The following is a 22393-nucleotide window of genomic DNA, read 5'->3' as shown; positions in this document are numbered from 1 at the left end:
TCCAGCTTAGAGAATCCTCGGTCTTAAAGAAGGCCCACCCGCTAACGAAGAAACCAAGGAAACAACCGCTTGTCACCCATCAGTTCGTCAGTAGCTGAGTGTCAGACCTTGACCTCTGCTGTGTGTATATAAAATAAAATTTGGCCATTAAGGCTTCCTGCAGCAGTGATAATTCCTACACTTAAACCCTCAGCCCTGGGACTTCCCTGGTGGTCCAGTGGCTCAGAATCCACGCTACCACTGCAGGAGACACAGGTTCCGTCCTTAGATAGGGAACTAAGATCCCACACGCTGCGAGGTGCGGCCACCCTCAGTTCTTCCTTCCAGTAAGCCTGTCACACTATCCTTTCCCCTTAGGTTGATTGCCTTTCTCCTTCAGATTCCTGTCACCTCCAAATAGCACGATTTGTCCGGTTGTAAAATGTACCTCTCCTGTAAACTACCAGCTCAATTTCTGCTAATTTACTTGGTGGATATGTGTGCAGAAATGTTTAGAAGTATGTGTACTTGGAGGATACTTGCTGCTATGTGGTGATGGCAAGACATGGAAACACCCTGAACACTGGTTGGGAGGGGACTGTGTTGCGTCCTCATGGCATGACCATGTAATAGAAAACTGAGCCGGAGAAGAACAAGGTGGATCTTGAGATGTCAGTGTAGAAAGGGTTCATGTGGGATCTAAGAAGGGGCAAGATGTGGCAGATGCTTACCATAGGATCCACTTTGTGTAACTGTGAACTGTATGTGTGTGTATCTTTTTTCCAAATAAATGAAAGGCAAGGGAGCGGGTCATGGATCCTGCCCGTCCTCCAGGGCGGAGCTCCACTTCCACAGGCCTTAGAGTTAGCTCCTGGTGGATCTGTATGACTGGGGCAAGTTGTTTCGTCTTTCTGTAATTCATTTTCCTGAGCTGTAGAAAGGAGATGATTCTGAGGGACTTCCTTGCCGGCCCAGTGGCTAAGACTCCATACTTCCACCGCAGGGGGCAATAGGTTCGATACCTGGTCAGGGAACTAAGATCCCACATGCTGCCTGATGCAGCCATGAAAAAGAGCAGGTCGGGAGATGATTCGGGATTGCTGTGTGGCTTAGATAAGAGGGTAATTGTAAAGGTGTGGCACATACAGGTCTTAGCAAATACTGGTTTCCAGTCTTCAACACACCTGTTCCATGAAGCCATTCCTTAGTCTGTTTCTTCATGGCTGCTCTCCATTCCACTACAACAGCTGAAAACAGTTCCTCCCACCCCTCCAGGCTTTCTCTTAACCAGCTCTGCTTTACGGCAGCCCCCAGCATGCTGAGGACCCCTCCAAGAGGGTGAGGACCCTGCTCATTTGTTTCGGGCCAGGTGCTCATCATCACCCTCTGGGCAGGGCAGGTCCTTGAAGTATTTTGCTTTTTTAGGGGGAGGGGGTTAAAAATGATTTTTGGCTGTCCTGGGTCTTCATTACTGAATGGGCTTTTTCTCTAGTGGCAGCGTGTGGGCTTCTCATTGCGGTGACTTCTCTTGTTGAGGAGCACAGCCTCTAGGGTGTGAGGGCTTGAGTAGCTGCAGCGCGTGGGCTCAGCAGTTGTGTTTCCTGGGCTCTAGAACATAGGCTCAATAGTTGTGGCATAGTTGCTCCAGGGCATGTGGGATCTTCTTGGATCAGGGATGGAACCCATGTCTCCTGCAATGACAGGTGGATTCTTTACCCCTGAGCCGCCTGGGAAGCCCTCAAAGTGTTTTATTTTTGCTTTTTATTCATTTTTTTAAAAAAACTTTATGTAGTTTCAAGAATACACGAACATAGAGTAGTACTGTGATGGTCCAGCTAATAAGTGTTTATTGATTCCTTGAACAAGTCTCATGACCTTGCAGAGCTCTCTGCCCCATAGAGGAGGTGAGATAGGTACACAATATCCTCAGTTCAGTGCCTTGGGAAAATGGACTGAGAACAGGGAGATAGGACTTCCCTGGTGGTACAGTGGATAGGAATCTGCCTGCCAGTGCAGCGGACACGAGTTCGATCCATAATCAGGAAAGATTCCTCATGTTGCAGAGCAGCTAAGCCACAGCTGCTGAGCCTGTGCTCTAGAGCCCGTGCTCCTCAGAAGAGAAGCCATGGCAATGAGAAGCCTGTGCATCTCAACTAGAGAGTAGCTCCCACTTGTCACAGCTAGAGAAAGCCTGCACAAAGCAACACAAGACCCAGGGCAGCCAAAAATAAAGTAAAACATAACAGGTATATTAAGAAAGAAGAAGAAGAAGAATTGGGAGTAGAGGTAAGAGGACAGTGGTAAGGTGGCAGTGTCCCCAAACGCTGGTCCTATAGCTGCTGCTGCTTATTCGCTCAGTCGTGTCCGACTCTATGTGACCCCATGGACTGCAGCCCACCAAGCTCCTCTGTCCATGGGATTCTCCAGGCAAGAAGACTGGAGTGGGTTGCCATGCCCTCCTCCAGGGGATCTTCCCGATCCAGGGATTGAACCCAGGTCTCCTGCATTGCAGGTGGATTCTTAACTGCTGAGCCATCAGAGTCCTGTAGCGATGGTCCTCAAAACAAAACAAAAACCAATGAAAAGGAAGCTTCTATAAATTCTAAACATACTCAGATTTCATTATCTCCCTTTTAAAAGCTTTAGCTCTGAGAAATCTGAGTTAAACTTGCTTAACTTCTTTAAGTTCAGTGTTCGTTGAGTTTATGTGAATGCACGGTCTCTTCTTCGCACCCCATCTACCCACGCAGATTAAGTTCTGTACAGAAGGCCCTGGGAGCTTGCTTTCTCCAAGCCTTGCTAACCAGAGAGCGGTTCTGGTTTACCTTTTAACACTTCAGCTCTGGGACTTCCCTGGTAGTCCCAGTGGTTAAGACTTTGTACTTCCAATGCAGGGGCTATGGGTTTTCCTGGTCAGGGAACTAAGACCCACATGCTGTGCAGCACAGCCAAAAATAAATAAAATAATGATAAAATTAAAAAAAAAACCAAAGCCCCATTTCAGCCCCTTTTTGTTATATGTTGGAGTGAGCGCCACAGTGAGAGGCCACATCCGTTGTCTGGTTTAAATGCTGCCACATACCACCTGTGTGACCTTGGCAAGTTACTCTGTCGCTCTGTGCTTCCATTTCCTTGTTGAGAGGAAACAGTTGTAGGTACTGAATGATGACATTTGTGAAGCTTTTAGAAAAGTGCCTGGAGGCAGTGTTATTTTGGGCTTCCCTTGTAACTCGATGTTTAAAGAGTCTGGCTGCAATGTAGGAGCCCTGGGTTCGATCCCTGGGTTGGGAAGATCCCCTGGCGAAGGAAATGGCAACCCATGCTGGTATTCTCTCCTGGAGAATCCCAGGGACAGGAGCCTGGCAGGCTACAGTCTGTGGGGTCGCAAGAGTCCGAGTGAGACACGACTGAGAGACTAAGCACGTGCATGCATATGAAGTGTTATTTAAACAGGGAAGATTATCACACCTGCCCTGCTAAGAGTTTTGTACCACATTTCATTAAGTTAATCTCTTTTCCTTGTTGCTTAATCAAAGATACAGGTACCACATAGCTCTTCTGATTGGTTTTTTCTTCCTTCTCTCTCCCCATAACCAGCCCCCTACCCCATATTCCATTGGGTTTATAGTTTAATCTTAGTTCATGCTCAGGTGGAAGGGCGCAATAGCTAATTAGCTCCCTGTGATCATTGCTATCTGGGAGTATAGGCCAAATGGTGCAAAATGTGGCTTTTTTTTTTTTAAAAAGTGGAAATTTGGATTTTTACAGGAAATCTTCTGGGGTTCTGTTTTGTTTAATAAGGGTACATACTTCATACAAAGTATGTGCAGGATAGTCAGATCACACTTATGAGCTCCGCTTAGCTAAGCTTGGCAGTTTGTAACCTCTCACAGTTGCCCCAAACTGACTGCTATTCTGTGTCTCCTCATCTCCACCCTACCCAGTAAGGGCCCCACGGGAAGCCAGAGGAAGGTGTTTGTGGAGTTGGGCACCAGGCTCTTATCCTGGCTCCAGCGCCCCAGCTGTGTGACCTTGAGTAAGCCCTTGAACCTCTTGGTGCCTCAGATTCTCACCTGTGCTTGAGAGTCAGCCAGCGCACATGCTCCGTGAGCCTTCTGGGGGCCTGAAGTGATTCACGTAGAGCAAGGGTCCCCAGTCTCCAGGGTCTGATGCCTGATGAGCTGAGGTGGAGCTGATGCAACAATAAGAGAGATAAAACGCACAGTGAATGTGACGCACTTGAGTCATCCCGAGACTGTCATCCCCTACCCCCACCCCCTGGTCTGTGGGAAAATTGTCTTCCACGAAACTGGTCCCTGGTGCCAGAAAGGTGGGGGACCGCTGACACAGAGCATTGAATGGGGTCTGGCCAGTAATCAGTGCCAACATCCTCAGGGGCCTTCTCTCTCTTAGGGGATTGACCGGGCTGCTAAAGCCGTTCTCCTTTGCATTTCAGGTCCAGTTCGGCCACGCTGGAGCTTGTGCCAACCAGGCTTCTGAAACCGCAGTTGCCAAGAACCAGGCCTTGAAGGAGGCTGGAGTGTTTGTGCCCCGGAGCTTCGATGAGCTTGGAGAAATCATCCAGTAAGTGGACCTGGGGAGGGTGGCACCAACCTGCCCCTTTCCCAGTCCTTCGCCAGGGCAGCTGCCTCGCCGAAATACAGGTGTCCGATATGCCTGGTCTCTCTCAGGCGTCTAAGGCAGCTCTTCAGATAGTCCAGAATCTTTCCTTTTGGGCTTTCCTTTTTTCTAACTTGTTTCTAAAAGCAGCATTTACAGGCTGTTCAGACTGGGCTTAAAACATTCAGTTTCTGAGCCTACCTACTTGGTGGGCCATGAATGAGCAAGCGTAGGAACATTCATCCATTACATGAGCTGTTGTCTCTTCCCATTCCTCCTCTCTGGCCCTCCTTGGCCTCCAGACTCAGCCTTCTCTAAGGTCCCGTTCAGAGGCAGTGGGGCGGGTCTTGGCTAGAACCTGTTTTCATTTAGTTCTTGGGAATCCACCTAGTGAGGGTAAGCTGCTGACAAGGGGGGATACGGGGCTGGGGAATCTCTGGGGTTAGATGGAAGAGCATTCAAGAGATGCCCGAGAAGAGCCCAGAAGAATGAAATCCACATGGATGTCTCTTCTCTGTTTCCCTGCCTCCCAGGTCCGTGTACGAGGATCTCGTGGCCAGAGGAGTCATTGTGCCTGCTCAGGAGGTTCCGCCCCCCACAGTACCCATGGACTACTCTTGGGCCCGGGTAGGTGCTCCGCGTGTCCCTAACCATGTGTGTGGCTGAGGTATGCTGGAGCTTGTGAGGTGGCCCCTTCTGACCAGCCAGAGAAACAGATGCAGGGCCCAGGAGGGGGCAAGGGCAGCGTGTACCTCCCACAGTGATGTGGCTTGACCTGGAAACAGGGGCTGGAGACAGACAATGTCCTCTAGAGCCGTCTGCACCTGCTAAGAGATTTCAGGCTACTTGTCTAAGGCAGGGACATAGATATAGAGCAAATTCTCTTATCTACAAGATCTCTTAGGAATCTGTTTTTAAAAGGCCAATAACCCATTAGAACAATGGGTAGCAGATGTTCTTTCAACATGAAGAATTGCTCAGCTTCACTCCTTATAAAAGAAACCAAAGTAGAAACTTCGATACCAGTTATCTCCTGCTGCTAAGTCGCTTCAGTCATGTCCGACTCTGTGCGACCCCATAGACGGCAGCCCACCAGGCTCCCCCGTTCCTGGGATCCTCCAGGCAAGAACACTGGAGTGGGTTGCCATTTCCTTCTCCAATGCATGAAAGTGAAAGTGAAGTCGCTCCGTCGTGCCCGACTCTTAGCAACCCCATGGACTGCAGCCTACCAGGGTCCTCCGCCCATGGGATTTTCCAGGCAAGAGTACTGGAGTGGGATGCCATTGCCTTCTCTGAGTTATCTCCTACAGACCAAAAAAAAAAAAATTCTCTGATATATTGTTCGTATGGGTGTGAGGAGGCTGGAGGGACTTCCCTGGTGGCTCAGTGGTAAAGAATCCACCAACAGTGCAGGAGCCACAGGTGACGTGGGGTCAACCCCTGAGGCAGGAAGATCCCCTGGAGGAGGGCATGGCAACCCACTCCAACATTCTTGCCTGGAGAATCCCATGGACAGAGGAACCTGGCGGGCTACCGTGCATAGGGTCGCAAAGAGTTGGGCATGACTGAAGCGACTGGGCACACACGATGAGGCTGGTACGTTGATTCGTCGGTGGTGGGAGTGGCATTGGCATGACCTCTCTGAAAGGCACGTGGATAGTGTCAGTTCAGTGTAACAGCGCTCATACCGTACGACCCAGCAATTCCCTGTCTGGAAAGCTCCTTGAAGAAAATGCTTGCATGTACAAATATGTTCAAGGATATTTTTTGAGCTGATGGTCATCGGTGGAGGAATGGCCAACATGTGGGGCTGTCATGAGGGGATATTCTACGGCAGTTAAAAGGAATGAACTAGATCTAGATATATGCTGACATGTATAGCACTCAGATTCATTGAGTAAATAGTGCGCTGTAGAACAGTGTTTCTATTATGAGTATGAAAAAGGTAGGCATGCAAAATGATGTCTGTTCTCCATGTGTCTGTGTGTGTACATAAGATCAGAGAAAGAAAGGTCCAGAAAAATGTTCACTAAACTAACAGACACGAAATCAGAAAACCAGGGGGGGTGGGGTGGAGGTCAAAGGCAACATGACTTCATCTGTTCTAGTGTAAGTAAGTAAGTGAAGTCCAACTCTTTGCGACCCCATGGACAGTAGCCTGCACCAGGCTCCTCCATCCATGGGATTTCCTAGACAAGAGTACTGGAGTGGGTTGCCATTTCCTTCTCCAGGGAATACTTCCTGACCCAGGGATCGAACCCAGGTCTCCCGCATTGTAGACAGATGCTTTACCGTCTGAGCCACCAGGGAGTGACAAAAGAGAGTGCATTCCTGTTGCTTCTGCAATTAAAATATAATTAGAGGCATTTCTTAAGTTCGGAAGGGATAACTAAAGAAACAGGCATGGGCAGAGTTAGCTGACGCTGCCCACCTTGTACCCCGACTCTGAAAGCGGAAGATTCAGGACCTCAGTGCTCTCCCCTTGGAAAAGGATGTGTTGAGGGGATTCTCCCACTTCCCCAGCCATGTGCCTTGTTACTGGCAGCTATGTGTAGAGTATTTAAAATTTGTCCCTTTGGAGTCGTTCTTCCGTTTCTTAGCCAGGTGACCTGGAGCTGGTTACTCTGTTGTAAAAAGGAACCCCTGGATGCCAACAGCTAAGTGCCCTGCCTGAGTCCACATTCAGTAAAGACAAGAAACAGGCCAGGCTGAGCAGGTGCCATGGAATGATTGCTCCTATTTTCTTGTCCCAAGTGATCTAATCAAAGGGCTTTGCAATTCCTTCTTGGGAGGACTTTGAGAGCTGTTGCTTGGCCACCAGTATTTAAGACCTAGAACACTGGTTCTGGGCACAGATAGTGAGGATGTTCTGGGAGAACCTCTGGTCACCACAGCCCTGCTTGTCTCTGCCCCCATCTCTGCTCAGGAATTGGGCTTGATCCGCAAACCTGCCTCGTTCATGACCAGCATCTGTGACGAGCGAGGACAGGAGCTCATCTACGCGGGCATGCCCATCACTGAGGTCTTCAAGGAGGAGATGGGCATTGGCGGGGTCCTCGGCCTCCTCTGGTTCCAGAAAAGGTGAGGCATGGAGGGCAGAAGAGGGTAAGGCCTTGTGATTCAGCATTCATTTTCCTCCCCTGCCAAGGGAGTGGGAGTGGGCAGCTTTGGGGAACATGTCCAGGGCCAAGCTTTCTGGCCACAGATCAGTGGAAAGGTCAGAGGAAAGAGATTCAGGTTCCTAAGTCTTCCAAGGATGGAAAGGCCAGCCTGAACCAAGAGAAGTAGAAAGCAGTGACGTCATCAAGGATCTTGGATCAAGGATCTTTCCCTTGGGAGCTCTTAAAGAAACGGGCCAGAGTTGAATGCAGGCCTGTTGAGAGAAAGGTCAGGGTTAGCAAAGAAGGCCTGGATGCATCGAGTGGCTTAAAGAGTGCAGGCCTGGTGGAGTTGCTCAACAGGCAGAAAGTACCTGATAGTGTGTCCTCTGAATTTGTGTCTTATCAGCTTGCATAGGGGGAAAAGTCGGTTTTCTCTGCAACTCCCAAGCTCAGCCCTCCCCTGGGACTGACAGCTGGGCAAGGAGGCTGATGAATATGTAGTCACAGAGCCCTGCCTTGGAGTGGTCCTGGGCAGAAAGCCAGGTGGAAATCTTGGTGTGTGTCCTGGTCTTACCTCCGAGAGATGGGTCTGGGTCCTGCCTTGAGCCCCTCCTGGGAGAAGTTCAAGGCTTGTAATACCTGACAGGTCTCACTGTATGTGCTCTTGCGTCCCCAGAGCTCCAGACTTTGGGGGTATTTTGTTTATTTTGTGGGTTTTCGTGGTTGTGTGTGTGTGTGTGCGTGCTGCACACTTTGCGGGATCTTAATTTCCCAGTCTGGGATGGAACCTGCCCAAGCAGTGAAAGTGTGGAGTCCTAACCCCTGAACCACCAGGGAACTCCCCAGACTTTGTTCTTAATCATCAGTAGGAGGTTGATCACTGTGCACTGTGAAAGGGACCAGGGCCCTCACCTCCTCTCTGGCTGGCACGTGGAGAGTAGTAACTGCAAACACAGGTCACATCCTGTCGCAGCAGCTCAGCTGAAAAAACTGCCCAAAGAGGAGGTTTCAAGCCCTACTTGCTAAGCTCAATTTTAAAAGCAGTATTTGATATCAGCAACATCCAGAGCCACTCAGGGATCAAAGAGTTCTGCCTTGGAGTTGTAAGATAGTGTTAGACCTGGATTGGGGGCTTGTTGCCCTTCTAGAGTTTGAGTGACTTGTTCAAGGAGATGGGAAACAGGAGGACCATGGCCTCGTCAGTGTATCTCCTGTTCAGCCCCTCACCTTTGTTCCAGCTCTCATGTCCCCTCCCCTGTCCTCGCCCTCCTCCAGGTTGCCCAAATACTCCTGCCAGTTCATTGAGATGTGCCTGATGGTGACGGCTGATCACGGGCCTGCCGTCTCTGGGGCTCATAACACCATCATCTGCGCTCGAGCCGGCAAGGACCTCGTCTCCAGCCTCACCTCGGGACTGCTTACCATTGTGAGTATTGTCATCATAGGAGGTGAACAGCGGGGACACCCACCTTTGGCATCATGCCACTTGGCTGCATTGCAGTCCTAGAGGGAGCCATGGAGTGTGAGACCCCATGCCGGGGGCTGTTGAGGGGAACCCTGGATCAGCCGGAGAAGCCGAAGGAGACTGGCAGCTTGGGGTGACATGGGCTGGCTCCTCCCACAGGGCGACCGGTTTGGGGGTGCCCTGGATGCAGCAGCCAAGATGTTCAGCAAGGCCTTTGACAGTGGCATCATCCCCATGGAGTTTGTGAACAAGATGAAGAAGGAAGGAAAGCTTATCATGGGCATTGGTCACCGAGTGAAGTCGGTGAGTCGTCTTTCTCCTTCAGGCACTGGGTCAACGGGGTGTGGGGCACAGCTGGGCTCTCGGCACCCAGCAGGCAAAGCTTTGCTGACAGATGCCAACACTGAGCAGCTCTTTTTCCCATTATAAAACGGATTGCCCATAAACAGTTTCTATCATGTTCAGTTGTGGTGTGAAAATGTGATGAACTGGGACCTTGGTATCTTTAGCTTCCCAGGTGACTCTTACAGGAGAAAGGACTAAGGTCAGGGTTAAGGGGACATATCGGTCACTAGATAATGCTGTGGACTGGCGTAACAACTCCCCAAATCTCAGTGGCTCCTGGGGCCGAGTTATGTTTAGAAATCAAAGGGAACAAGAGAAGAAGTGGCAGCTGCTTGCGGCCCCACAGGGACAGTTCAGGGTCCATGGCTCTACCACTCCAGAAACCTCAGGGAGTTAGTCACTCTGCTGGCCTAAGTGGGGGGTATGACTCGGATTAATACAAGAGGATCCTGCATTCATCCCGGCATCCCCACACTGGGCCAGGGCAGAGTAAGTCCAGAGGTGGCTGGATGGCAAAGACTGAGCCAGAGACAGTGGTTTCTGCTGAGGGACATTCCATCTGGGCCTACAGAACTTAGGCCAGCCACCCCCAGCTCCCAGGCAGACGGTGCTCGCACAGCACAGGGCACCTTGCCTAGCCAGCGTCGCACCTGTGCTGCCATGCTCAGTCTTTGGGTGCCTTCCTTCCTGGAGACCATCCTGGCCTTGGGTGTCTTGGCCAAGGGAGGAGGTCACTGTGGTATTGGGACTTGGCACCCAGTCCGTCTCACTCCCCTGCTGATGGGACCGCCTAGTATGGGCCTCTGAACCGAGAGTTCATCTACACTCATTGCAGGTCCAGAAGGTTTCTTGGAATTTCAGGGGTGCTTTGCTGCCCCACTGCCAACATGTGCTTACTTAGTTAAAAACTAAGAACTTTGTAGAACTTGGTTACATCTTGACTAGGTTGCCGATGAGCAGTGTGGCTGGTGGCTAGAACCTCAGACTTCCCGTTGGAAGGTGTGTGCTGCTTTTGGGTTTTTGTTTGTTTGTTTGTTGTTTGATTTGGTTTTGGCTGTGCTGCTCGGCCTGAGATTTTAGTTCCTCAACTGGGGATTGAACCTGGGCCCCCGGCAGTGAAAGTGCAGAGTTCTAACTGCTGGACCGCCAGGGAAGTCCTGTGCCCTGCTGCTTGACCCTGTAGGATCCATGGCTAATTTATCCAACATCTCCACATCTCAGGTGGTTTTGAGGCTCAAATATGAGAGGACATCAGAAACCTTAAACCTCACAGCAGTGCATATGACACGTACAGCTATGTCTACCTGTGACACAAGCAAGAACACGTCTTTTTTTTTTGGCCTGTGTCATGTGAGGTCTTAGTTCTTCCACCAGGGCTCAAACCCATGCCCCTTGCAGTGGAAGTACGGTGTCTTAACCACTGGACAACCAGGGAAGTCCCAGGAACATGTCTTTTAACAGCTGTGTCAGAGTGGTTCCTCTAACTTTGGATCACTTCCTAGATCAACAACCCAGACATGCGCGTGCAGATTCTCAAAGATTATGTCAGACAACACTTCCCTGCCACCCCACTGCTCGACTACGCACTGGAAGTAGAGAAGATTACCACTTCCAAGGTAAAAGAAAATGTTTCTAATTCCCAAATCAGGGTTTTGGGTGAATTTCTTGGAGAAAATGACTGCCAAGTCACAGTCTGATTGTGCAGCTAAAATCGAACCGGGTTTTCTGAAAGATTTTTGTTTCTGTTGCTTAACTAAGTTGACACATAGTGTCAATGAGAGTCCTCTGCTAGACCTTAGAAATCAAGGCAGTCTCTCCTGTAAACTGGCAAGTGTTGGTGGGAGGTTTTTAAATAGCAGTCAGGAATTCATAGTAGTAGTTTTAGTAGTAATAGTGGAACATCATGCAGAACAAAAATTAGTAATAATGACAAATGCGTTGAATTTTTTTTTTTGCCTTCCCAGAAACCAAACCTTATCCTGAATGTGGACGGTTTAATCGGAGTTGCATTTGTAGACATGCTTAGACACTGCGGGTCCTTCACTCGGTGAGCTTGCAGCTATTTTCTTCCTCTTAACCTTTATTGATTTTTCTTGGTGATTCCTCCCAACTCCCAAGAGCAATGCACGTTCATTAGAGAGCATTAAGAAATACCTCTATGCCTACCACCCAGAACACCCTCCCTTTACTAATTAGAGTCCAAAGAGAGCTAGCGTCTCATTCCTGGGCAGAAATTATAGTGTCTGTGGGGAGGAGGGCAGTCATGTGAGCCATTTGAAAACTACAAGTGAATTGTGTGTTTCAGGGAGGAAGCTGATGAATATATTGACATTGGAGCCCTCAACGGCATCTTTGTGCTGGGAAGGAGCATGGGCTTCATTGGTAAGTTGGTAGTAAGAGTTCTGTTTGGTTTCGGTTTTTTGTTTGTTTTACCCCATGGTTCAGGTATACCCCTTGCCTATGTGGCCAGTTTCTTTTTCTTTTTTTGGCTGTCCTGCACAGCTTGCAAGATCTTAGTTCCTCAAGCTGGGTCAAATCTGGGTCCTAACCACTGGACCACCAGGGAATTCCCCAGGCCAGTTTCTATCAGCGAGATGTCACACTGTCTTGATCATTGTTGCTAATTCTTCCTTTGTTTAACTTCCGCTTTGTCTTTGTTCCTTTTTTCTTGGAAATGAGTTTGATTGTTAGCCTAGGAAAATAGAATGAAATCCAACAGGTCCTTTTACCAACTCAAACATCTACCTGTGGCATGGATCTAGATGTACTTCCTCATTTTTTGTGTGTATTAGTAAGATTTCCCTTCCTTACCTTCTCTCCCTCACCAAAATTCAACCCTCACCAGCTCTTAACAAAAAGATGTGTTTGCTCTATTTTAGGACACTATCTTGATCAGAAGAGGCTGAAGCAGGGGCTCTACCGTCACCCATGGGATGATATTTCATATGTTCTTCCGGAACACATGAGCATGTAACAGAGCCAGGAACCCTATTACAATAAAGTGATGACGAGAACTCTTCCCCTGGGAAATAGCCACAGACATCTGGCACTGGAGCTTGCTTAAAGGATGGGCCTCGAGTATAAACAGCCCCCAGTGTACAGACATTGAAGACCAACACCCACAGGCTAACACTGTTCAGTCTACACAAAGAAGCTTAATATTTTTTTTTATAAGCATAGAAATAAGAACCCAGCCAATACTTGTGACATTTGCTCTGCTACCTGCTATATTTATTATATGGAAGCATCTAAGCACTGTCAGGATAGTGTTCTTCCTCATTGGAGGGTGTTACAATGTTGCTTTCTTTTATTTTTTCCATTAGCTTAAAAAAAAAAACAAAAAGTTTTCCCTTGAAGGAAGGGAATGACACTTTTAAGACCTCAAGATACTTTCCATTTAAAGGACCCCTACCCTTAATATCTTATTTTTTCCCTTTTCTTCCTCATATAACTTGAAAAGCATTGTATTAATCTGATTTTTTTTTTAGGATCTTTTTGTATGTTGTGTGTTAGGAGTTTGGTATCTCCCCAAAATGTTCCCTGTTGCATACCAGTGTCTGCCTGTGTCAGGGGGAATGGGACCATTGCATCCTTAGCCATTGTTACAGAGTATGGGAAGTGGTAATTTAAAATGTAAACTTGTAACATACATATGTTTAAAGTGGAAGCGCAAAGCAAAAAGCTGTGAAATGTCTTGTGTCTTATGTTCTCTGTATTTATGCACCTGACTTTTGTCTGTTATTGACTCTTCTCCAACCAGTTTGCATCTGTAATCCATAAAGATTCCAGGCAGCTGCCACCTCAGTCTTTCCTCTGTATTATCATAGTTTGGTTTAAATAAACTATATAGTAACACTGACTGCCATCTCATGTCATCCATATATTTTCATCTGCATTCCTTTGAAATGTACTTACTAAGTTTTACTACATGCAGTTTTAAAATGTTCATCCATGGACTTTGCTGATGGTACAGTAGATGGGTATCCGCCTGCCAGTGCAGGAGACACAGGTTCAATCCCTGGTCTGGGAAGATTCCACATGCTGAGGAGCAACTAAAGCCCATGCACTATACCTACTGAATCCACACTCTAGAGCCTATGAGCCACAACTTCTGAGCCTGAGTGCCTGGAGCCTGTGTTCCGCAACAAGAGAAGCCACTACAATGAGAAGCCCATGCATGGCAAAGAAGAATAGCCCCCGCTGCAACTAGGGAAGGCCCAAGTGCAGCAACAAAGATAGCTCGCAATCAAAAATAAATAAAATCTTAAAAAAAAAAAAGTTCACACATCTCTTAAAAAAGAATCAAGGGAATTCCCAATCTCATTGCCGGCAGCCCTGGGTTCCATCCCTGGTCCAGGAACTAAGATCCAGCATGCCACCAGGTGCAGACAGATAAACAGATTTTAAAAAGACACTATCTTTAAAATAAACCCCAGTATCTTCTCCCATGAAATTGTGCCTCCCATTTCTCAGTGAATGGAAACCAAAGGTTTACTTAGATACTCAAGCTAAACACCTGGAAGGCATCCTTTCCTTCACTTCTCTGGTTGGCAAGTCCTGTTGATTTATCCTTTAAATAACTCTCTGATCTGTCCATATGGGGTCTGCTAACTTAGTGCCCCTAGTTCTACTTTTGACTCCTTACAGCCCACCAGAGATATTTTTAAAGGTGCATCTGATTAAGCCATTCCCTTGCCTGAAGCCTCTAAGTGGCTTTTATTCATCTTTTAAACAAGTATGTATGGAACAGTAATTGTGGACCAAGCACTACGTAAAAATACCTGATGGTTAAATACCTCATTTAACCTTCACAGCGATCTGCCAAGTTAGACAGTATCCCGTTTTTAAAAGAAAAATTAGTTCAAAGACAGTAAGTTACTTGCTCACCCTCATCCACTTAACTGGGGCTCAGTCTCAAGTCTTTCTTTTTTCCATTTTTACTCCAAGGCCATTCTAAACCTTTAAATAAAAATCCAACGGTGCCACTCAAGACACTAATAGGTGAGGGTCCAAGGTGGCTTTTGTTTCACAAAACGACCACGAAGAACACGCTGCTCTCTAGGAGAAGGAAAGAGCCATCGTCCCCATGGGCATGTGGATGGCCGGCCTCCGGGGAAGACAGTCATAACGGGAGCACAACAGTTGCCCCTTACCAAAGACGGACGCCTTAGGACAGGCGCGGCGGCGCGTGCGCAGACCCAGCGGCGGCCGGCTCCGCCCCGCGCCCACTCTTTATTCCCAGAATCCCTCTGTGTCGCACCAGAACGGCAGAATCGTTCGGGGACTGAGGAGTCGGGCGCGGCGGCGTCAAGATGGCGGCTGCGGCTGTGGCGGCGGCGGCAGCGGCGGCCGCGGCAGCATCTCTGCAGGTGCTGGAGATGGAGAGCATGGAGACAGCCGCAGCCGGCTCCGCGGGGCTAGCCGCCGAAGTCAGAGGTAGCGGCACGGTGGACTTCGGGCCTGGGCCTGGTTTGTCTGCAATGGAGGCGAGCGGGGGCGACCCGGGCCCGGAGGCCGAGGATTTCGAGTGCAGCTCTCACTGCTCGGAGCTGTCGTGGAGGCAGAACGAACAGCGGCGCCAGGGCCTCTTCTGCGACATCACCTTGTGCTTCGGCGGTGCGGGAGGCCGAGAGTTCCGGGCCCACCGCTCGGTGCTGGCCGCCGCCACCGAGTACTTCACGCCCCTGCTCTCGGGTCAGTTCTCCGAGTCCCGCTCCGGCCGGGTGGAAATGCGCAAATGGAGCTCCGAGCCCGGGCCGGAACCCGACACGGTGGAAGCCGTTATCGAATACATGTACACCGGGCGCATCCGCGTCAGCACGGGCAGTGTGCACGAGGTGCTGGAGTTGGCCGACAGGTAGGGGACGCAGGCGGGATTCGGAGCGCGGGGGTGGAGATGCTCGCCGACCGCGGGCGGCATCCAGGGAGGGCGCGGGAAAAGGCGTGGAGGGCAGTGCCCTGGGTAGGCTCGAGTGAGCCATAACGAAATGCATTCGTTTGATACTTACTGAGCGCCTGCTGTGTGTTGTGGGGCCGCCACTGCGCTGGGCACAGAGGGTGCAGCCGGCCAGTCAGGCAAGGGGTCGTGTCTCCAGGTGAAGAGACAAAGGCAATGAAAAAGTCCGCTTTTAATGAGTACAGTGTTGACATTTTAAAAGGATAGTAATTGCGTAAAGACCTTTCTCAGGAGGTGACATTTAAACCGACCTTTAAATGGCAAGGGAATCCTGGCCATGCAAAGATGGGGAATGACCATTCCTGGCAGATAGCGCAAAGGCCCCGCATCTCGTTTGGCTTAGAGAAGAAGTAAAAAAGGAAATTCAATGATCTAGGAGGTGAAGGGGAGAAGGGTGTGTGAAATGTTTTGGATAAAGGAGTTTGGATTTACAAGGTGATGTGAAGCTGGCTAAGGAAATGATTTGACTGAAATATTTTTAAGATGATTCTGCTACTGTGGAAAATGGGTTTTAGAGGGCCCAGATGGATATTCCAGAAACTATTTAGGAAGCAGGTGAATGCAGTTTGGAGATGGGGAGGAGCCTTTTGGGGCAGTATTCTGTGTGTATATTTGTTATTTGAACGACTATCTCCTGAGTCAACCCCTGGGTTCTGAGCATCTGGGGATTCAGCAGTGAACAAAATAGACAAAAGTCCCTTTCTGCATTGCACTTCCATAAGTAGATGGACGGCAAATAAAACAGCATGTTGGATGATTGCTCTAGCTATTTTGAAAAATAAAGGATGGCGGGTCATATAGAAAATGTTAATGTAAAGAAGCTGTTTTCTAAACTGAATAGATAGAGAAATCCTCCTGAAGAAAAAGACATTTGCAAAGAATTGAAAGAGGTGTGGTTAAGAGTGTTTCAGGTAGGGGACGTCTCAGGTGCAAAGACCCTGAGATGGAGCTTCTCTGGAGGCTGCTGCTGCTAAGTCGCTTCAGTCTTCAGAATAGCAAAAGGCCAGGGTGGCTGGATCAGAGGGATGCAGGGCAAGAGAAGTAGGAGAGGCTTGAGGGTGGTAATGGGGATGGATCCAGATCCCACAGGGCTGTGTCAGCCTGTGGGAGGACTTGGGCTCCTACTCTGAGTAACATGGGAAGGTTTAAGGTAGAGTAATGATGCATTCTGATTTGCAGAATTCTGCTGTGTTGAGAAAAAGTGGGGAAGGGGCTGCAAGGGCAGAAGCAGAGAGACAAGCAGGTTGTTACAGAGGTGGTAGAGGCTTGGACTGAGGAGGGAGAAGTAAAAGTGATGAGAAATGCTTTGATTCTAGATGCATTTTGAAGGCAGAGGAGAGAAATTTGCCAGTGGATTTGATGTGAGGGATGAGGGAAAAGACTGCAGGTTTTTTGACCCATTGGAAAGATGGAGTTATTATTAAGATGTGAAAAAGTTCAGGAAAGTGTTTGGGAGGAAGTGTTGGTTTTTGGTCCAGGAAATGTCTTCTACTGGATGTCTAATAGGACATTGGATGGAGGAGCATTGGGAGCTAGAGATTGGGAGGAAATTAGCATATAGATGGTAATTAAAGCTTTGGGACTGGATAAAATTACCTAGGAAGAGAGTGTAGATAGAAAAGAGAAACCGAAGGACAGAGCTCTGGGGTTCTCCAGAATGTTAAAGAGACACCAGCAGAGCACCTGATCCCATGGAAGGCTAGAGTGTGTCAAGGAGGGAGTAGCCAATCATGTCAACTCCGTCACTTGTAAGTAGTCATTGGATTTGGTGATAATAGAGGTCATTGATGGCACTGACAAGAGCCATCTAAGTCTGACCATTGGGACTTCTCTGGTGGTCCAGTGGCTAAAATGCTGCACTTCCAATGCAGGGGGCCCAGGTTCTATCCCTGGTCTGGGACCTAGATCCCACATGCCCCAACTAAAAGATAATCTCAAGCAGCCAAATAATACAGTATCTTTAAAAAAATAGTATTTAAGAAATAGTCTGTCAAGAGAATCAGAAAAATGATACTCATGGACCTGTGTGAGGAGTCATCCAGGGAGGTCTTTTTCCCTCTGTAAGCTGGGAGATGGGCTTCCCAGGTGACTCAGTGGTAAAGAATCTGCCTGCTAGTGCAGGAGGTGCAGGAGACCTGGGTTCAATCCCTGGGTCGGGAACATCTCTGGAGGAGGAAATGGCAGCCCACTCCAATATTCTTGTCTGGAAAATTCCATGTAGCCTGGCAGGCTACAGTCCATGGGGTCGCAAAAGAGTCGGGGACTCAACTGAGTGACTAAGCACGTACACACACAACCTGAGAGATCCTGGAGCGTGTTTGTGTGCTGATGAAAATGAATCCGTGGAAGAGGAGAAATTGATGTTATAAGGACCAGAGTCTTTGAAACCAAGAAGGGATAGAATCCATATTAAAAGTGGAGAAGTTGGACTAGGAAGGCAGAGTATAGGGTACAGCTGTAGGCAGACAGATTGAATAGTGGGAGGGAATTCTCTGGTGGTCCAGGGATTAGGACTCATGGCTTTCACTGCTGGGACCCAGGTTGAAGCCCTGGTTGAAGAACTAAGATCTTCCAAGCCTCTTGATGTGGCTGGGGGAAAAAAAAAAAAAGGATTGGATAATGGGAAAATGAAGGTTTTGCCTGATTGCTTCTGTTTTCTCAAAGCATGATACTGGGTTATCTATTTGAGGGTGGGGTGGAATGTGGCAGGTGTATGTGTGCAAGGGGTGGCTTGTTGAATGCAGATGGATAGAGAAGGGTCATCGCACTCACTCCAGCTCTGTTTTCTTCTGTCATGTGAGCTTGTGTTCTTTCAGATTTACCCCTCCTTTACTGGAGACTTGAGTGAGGAGAGGAGAGAACACCCCCAGACAATTTACTTAAAACTTCTCTCCATAGGTCAGTTGCTGAGTAGCCACTTTGTGTTTGACACTATGCCCTGCAACCATCACAGCCAGTCCTACCCATCAGCTTTGAGGCAGGATTCCTTTACAACCCCTCCTCCCCCATATAGTCTGTCTGTTGATCATACCTACCTTGCAGGGCACATACACTGTAAAGCAATAATAGGAAGTGCCCAGCATGATCCTTGTCACGTGACACATGCCTAGTATACGACAGGCAGCTATTGTTTTCTTAGAGCAGTGTTTCCAAACACCTGTCCAAGGAAATATGTGTTGGCTTACTGGAACACCTGCCAAAAATCACAAGTAGAAGGTGGGGAAGCACAAGAAAGAGTGATCCTGGCACCCAGGCATATTTGAGAGCCACTAGAGCTCTTAACTACTCTGCCTTGTCTTTGTCTTGTAGCTGAGATGGTATGCTCCCTGAAGAGGGTAAAGGGAGCCTGTCTTGAAATTCATCTTCATATCACAAGTCAGTCAGTTATTAAGCACAATAATCATAGTAGCAAGTAGTTACTGAAGTGAGAGAGGCCTGGACTGACTGGTGAAGTCATTCTTAAATTGTTTATGTTCTCTGTCCTGGAGATGTAATCCTTAGTGTGTGCGCTAAATCCCTGCAGTTGTGTCCAACTCTGTGACCCTGTGGACTCTTAGCCCTCTAGGCTCCTCCGTCCATGGGATTCTCCAGGCAAGTATACTGGAGTGGGTTGCCATGCCCTTACTCCTTAGCATTAGCCTCAAATTGGCCACCCTTAGGGCTTAATTCTGCCAGATTAATTTATGTGAGCCAACAACATCTAGTCAGCTACATGCCAAACCGCTTTTCTTTTTAATGTGGACGGGCCTACACATTTTCTGTTGTTTTATTTCTTGGCTTCTTCAGATCTTAGAGTTTGCCTTGCCACTCCTGCTTTAATGAGAACCCAGCTCAGGACAAAACTCCTGAGCACCACCCCTGCCCCTACCCCTGGGTTACTCAGGGAGAAAGCTCTGGTGATGAGAAGATTAAAACCTCTGACACAAAGCCTGCACTGCCGTTCCCTCTGAAATCCGACCAGACAGCCTCCCAGGAGTCACAGTTTTTATACCATGTAGTTGATGCTTAAGGAAATCTCTTCATTGAGACCCAGCCTCATCTAAGAAGAGACTGGTTGCTAGCTAGGGACTTGGGCAGGATGGCACAGACAAGTTTGGATTGAGGTTTGCCTCTGCCAAGGGTAAATTACAGTGGAAACAGAGTGTAGGACTGTTGTTCTTTATTAAAGGATATTTTCTGAAATACCTTACATAATCAAAAACTCCATTTTGTGTGTGTATCACAAAATTTTGTATAATATATAATTACATATAAACTACCTAATGTAAATAAAATATATAAAGATGATTTTTACATATGCTTTTAAACATACTTTCCCACACAATCCTGTTTAATTTGGGAGGATTTGCTTGCTTTTTTCAAGTGTTGTGAATGAAGTGAGATGAAACTTATATTTCAGTTTGTATAATTTAGATGTTCTCAAAGAGCATTTTCAAAGTATGCACATTTGAAAATTAATCCTTCCTCTTTTTCTTGGTTTTAGGTTCCTATTAATTCGTTTAAAAGAGTTTTGTGGAGAATTTCTCAAGAAAAAGCTTCATCTCTCTAATTGTGTGGCCATTCATAGCTTAGCTCACATGTATACCCTAAGCCAGCTTGCTCTGAAAGCGGCAGATATGATACGGAGAAACTTCCACAAAGTAATTCAGGATGAGGAATTTTATACTTTACCTTTCCACCTCATCCGAGATTGGCTTTCGGACTTGGAGATCACAGTTGATTCCGAAGAGGTTCTGTTCGAAACAGTTTTGAAGTGGGTTCAGAGAAATGCTGAGGAGAGAGAGAGATACTTTGAAGAACTTTTTAAATTGCTCAGATTGTCCCAGATGAAACCTACTTACCTTACTCGTCATGTCAAACCAGAGAGGCTGGTGGCCAATAATGAAGTTTGCGTCAAGTTGGTGGCCGATGCAGTGGAGAGGCACGCTCTGAGAGCTGAGAACATACAGTCTGGCACATTCCAGCATCCTGCTTCTCATGTCTCATTATTACCTCGCTACGGGCAAAACATGGACGTGATCATGGTTATTGGAGGCGTGTCAGAAGGAGGGGACTATTTAAGTGAATGTGTGGGATATTTTGTCGATGAGGACAGATGGGTAAACCTACCCCATATCCATAATCACCTTGATGGACATGCCGTTGCAGTAACAGAATCCTACGTGTATGTTGCTGGGTCGATGGAACCAGGGTTCGCTAAAACTGTGGAAAGGTATAATCCAAATTTGAATACCTGGGAACATGTTTGTAGTCTGATGACAAGGAAGCATTCTTTTGGGCTAACAGAAGTCAAGGGGAAGCTATACAGCATTGGAGGACATGGCAACTTCAGTCCCGGTTTTAAAGATGTGACTGTTTATAATCCCGAGCTAGATAAATGGCACAACTTGGAATCAGCACCAAAGATTCTTCGGGATGTGAAAGCGCTCGCCATTGAAGACCGGTTTGTGTACATTGCTGCCCGCACTCCTGTGGACCGGGACACTGAAGATGGATTAAAGGCTGTCATTACTTGCTATGACACAGAGACTCGACAGTGGCAAGATGTGGAATCTTTGCCGCTTATTGACAATTACTGCTTTTTCCAAATGTCTGTGGTCAACTCAAACTTTTATCAGACAGCCTCATGCTGCCCCAAGAGTTATTCTTTAGAAAATGAAGAAGCGATACGAAAAATCGCCAACCAGGTTTCCGATGAGATCCTTGAAAGTTTACCCCCGGAAGTCCTAAGCATTGAAGGAGCGGCCATTTGCTATTACAAAGATGACGTTTTCATTATTGGAGGCTGGAAAAACAGTGATGATATTGACAAACAGTATAGGAAAGAAGCCTACCGATACTGTGCTGAGAGAAAGCGGTGGATGCTTCTTCCTCCCATGCCACAACCCCGTTGTCGAGCCACTGCCTGCCACGTGAGAATCCCATACCGGTACTTGCATGGCACTCAGAGATATCCTATGCCTCAAAACTTAATGTGGCAGAAGGACAGGATCAGACAGATGCAAGAAATACATCGACATGCCCTAAACATGCGGCGAGTGCCAAGCTCTCAGATAGAATGCTAGGTTCTTTGATGCATGCAGCTTAAAACAGACCTTTTCATGAGGCCGAAGATACCCAGACTGTTACTTGAAAATGTAGGTCAATAACTGATTTTCTACATAAATGGATTATCACCCCATATAAAGGAAATACAGTTAAAAACTGAAGAATGGGAAAATCAATTCAGTACGTGGTAATTTTTGTTAGTTTGCAGTCTTTATCTGTTGTTGGTTTGTGTGTATGTTGGCAAAATAAGATCTTATTAAAGATAAATGGAAAACCAGGTGTAGTTACTTGGTTGTTCTTCTGCCAACAGTTTATAACTTCTTTGTTTTAGGGACTTATGTTTTGAACATGCTTTAAGCACCGATTTTATTTGCACATGTATTTTGATAATCTTTTTCATTTTTTTTCCTGAATGGTTGGTTTTGACAAGATCAGAATACATGCATTGAGCCCTCATCTATAGGAGGAATGTGCAATAGTGAGATTGAAGTCTGAAGGAAAAAGCACAATGTTTTAGCAAGATGATTTCACAATGTTTGCATCGCTATTTTGTTGTCTTTGTTTATCTTGAAATACTATCTTGTTTATTTCTAGAAGACATGACTGATGAGAAATTTGTGATTGGCATTTGTGGAATATTTTTCATTTCTTTAGCATCTCTGTTGTAAACTTCACGCCATCACTTTGAGATAATGGTGGTTAGCAAGAGTAGTGATCTTTAGCTGATGAATTGATTACAGAGGAAGTTATATCTTTGAAATTTGTTTATCTAAGCAGAAAAATATTACTAGTCTAGAGTAAGGAATCAAAGGCATTGAAAAATTTTAAAACGCTTTTTTCAGGAGATATTTGAAGATAAGTTACTGAGTGTAAATAATG

At 47.3% G+C, this 22393-nt stretch overlaps 2 protein-coding genes across 4 annotated transcripts in view; both read left to right on the top strand.

Annotated features, from left to right (window-relative positions):
• Window positions 1–13369, top strand: part of ACLY (ATP citrate lyase) — a 44354-nt gene extending 30985 nt beyond the window's left edge. For all 3 annotated transcript variants that reach the window (XM_005220715.5, XM_005220713.5, NM_001037457.1), the window contains 9 exon segments: window positions 4436–4563; window positions 5133–5226; window positions 7526–7680; window positions 8976–9126; window positions 9325–9468; window positions 11013–11126; window positions 11475–11557; window positions 11816–11892; window positions 12390–13369. In XM_005220715.5, coding sequence (XP_005220772.1) covers window positions 4436–4563; window positions 5133–5226; window positions 7526–7680; window positions 8976–9126; window positions 9325–9468; window positions 11013–11126; window positions 11475–11557; window positions 11816–11892; window positions 12390–12484 — 1041 coding nt within the window. In that variant the 3' untranslated portion in view covers window positions 12485–13369.
• Window positions 13370–14822: 1453 nt separating this feature from the next.
• KLHL11 (kelch like family member 11) lies at window positions 14823–21791 on the top strand. The gene is made up of 2 exons (NM_001205574.2): window positions 14823–15367; window positions 19950–21791. The coding sequence occupies exons 1-2, from the start codon at window positions 14823–14825 to the stop codon at window positions 21529–21531; spliced, it is 2127 nt and encodes a 708-aa protein (NP_001192503.1). The 3' UTR covers window positions 21532–21791.
• Window positions 21792–22393: the final 602 nt, after the last annotated feature.

This window comes from Bos taurus, chromosome 19 (assembly GCF_002263795.3).
Source record: "Bos taurus isolate L1 Dominette 01449 registration number 42190680 breed Hereford chromosome 19, ARS-UCD2.0, whole genome shotgun sequence".
NCBI lineage: Eukaryota > Metazoa > Chordata > Mammalia > Artiodactyla > Bovidae > Bos > Bos taurus.
This window is presented reverse-complemented; position numbering and strand designations above follow the sequence as displayed.

What these genes read in the sequence shown, in the direction of transcription:
- KLHL11 (NM_001205574.2), top strand. Translation starts at nt 14,823, where the DNA reads ATGGCGGCTGCGGCTGTGGCGGCGGCGGCAGCGGCGGCCGCGGCAGCA. An exon ending in GTGCTGGAGTTGGCCGACAG is followed by an intron (nt 15,368 to 19,949) that starts GTAGGGGACGCA and finishes TCTTGGTTTTAG; the next exon opens with GTTCCTATTAATTCGTTTAA.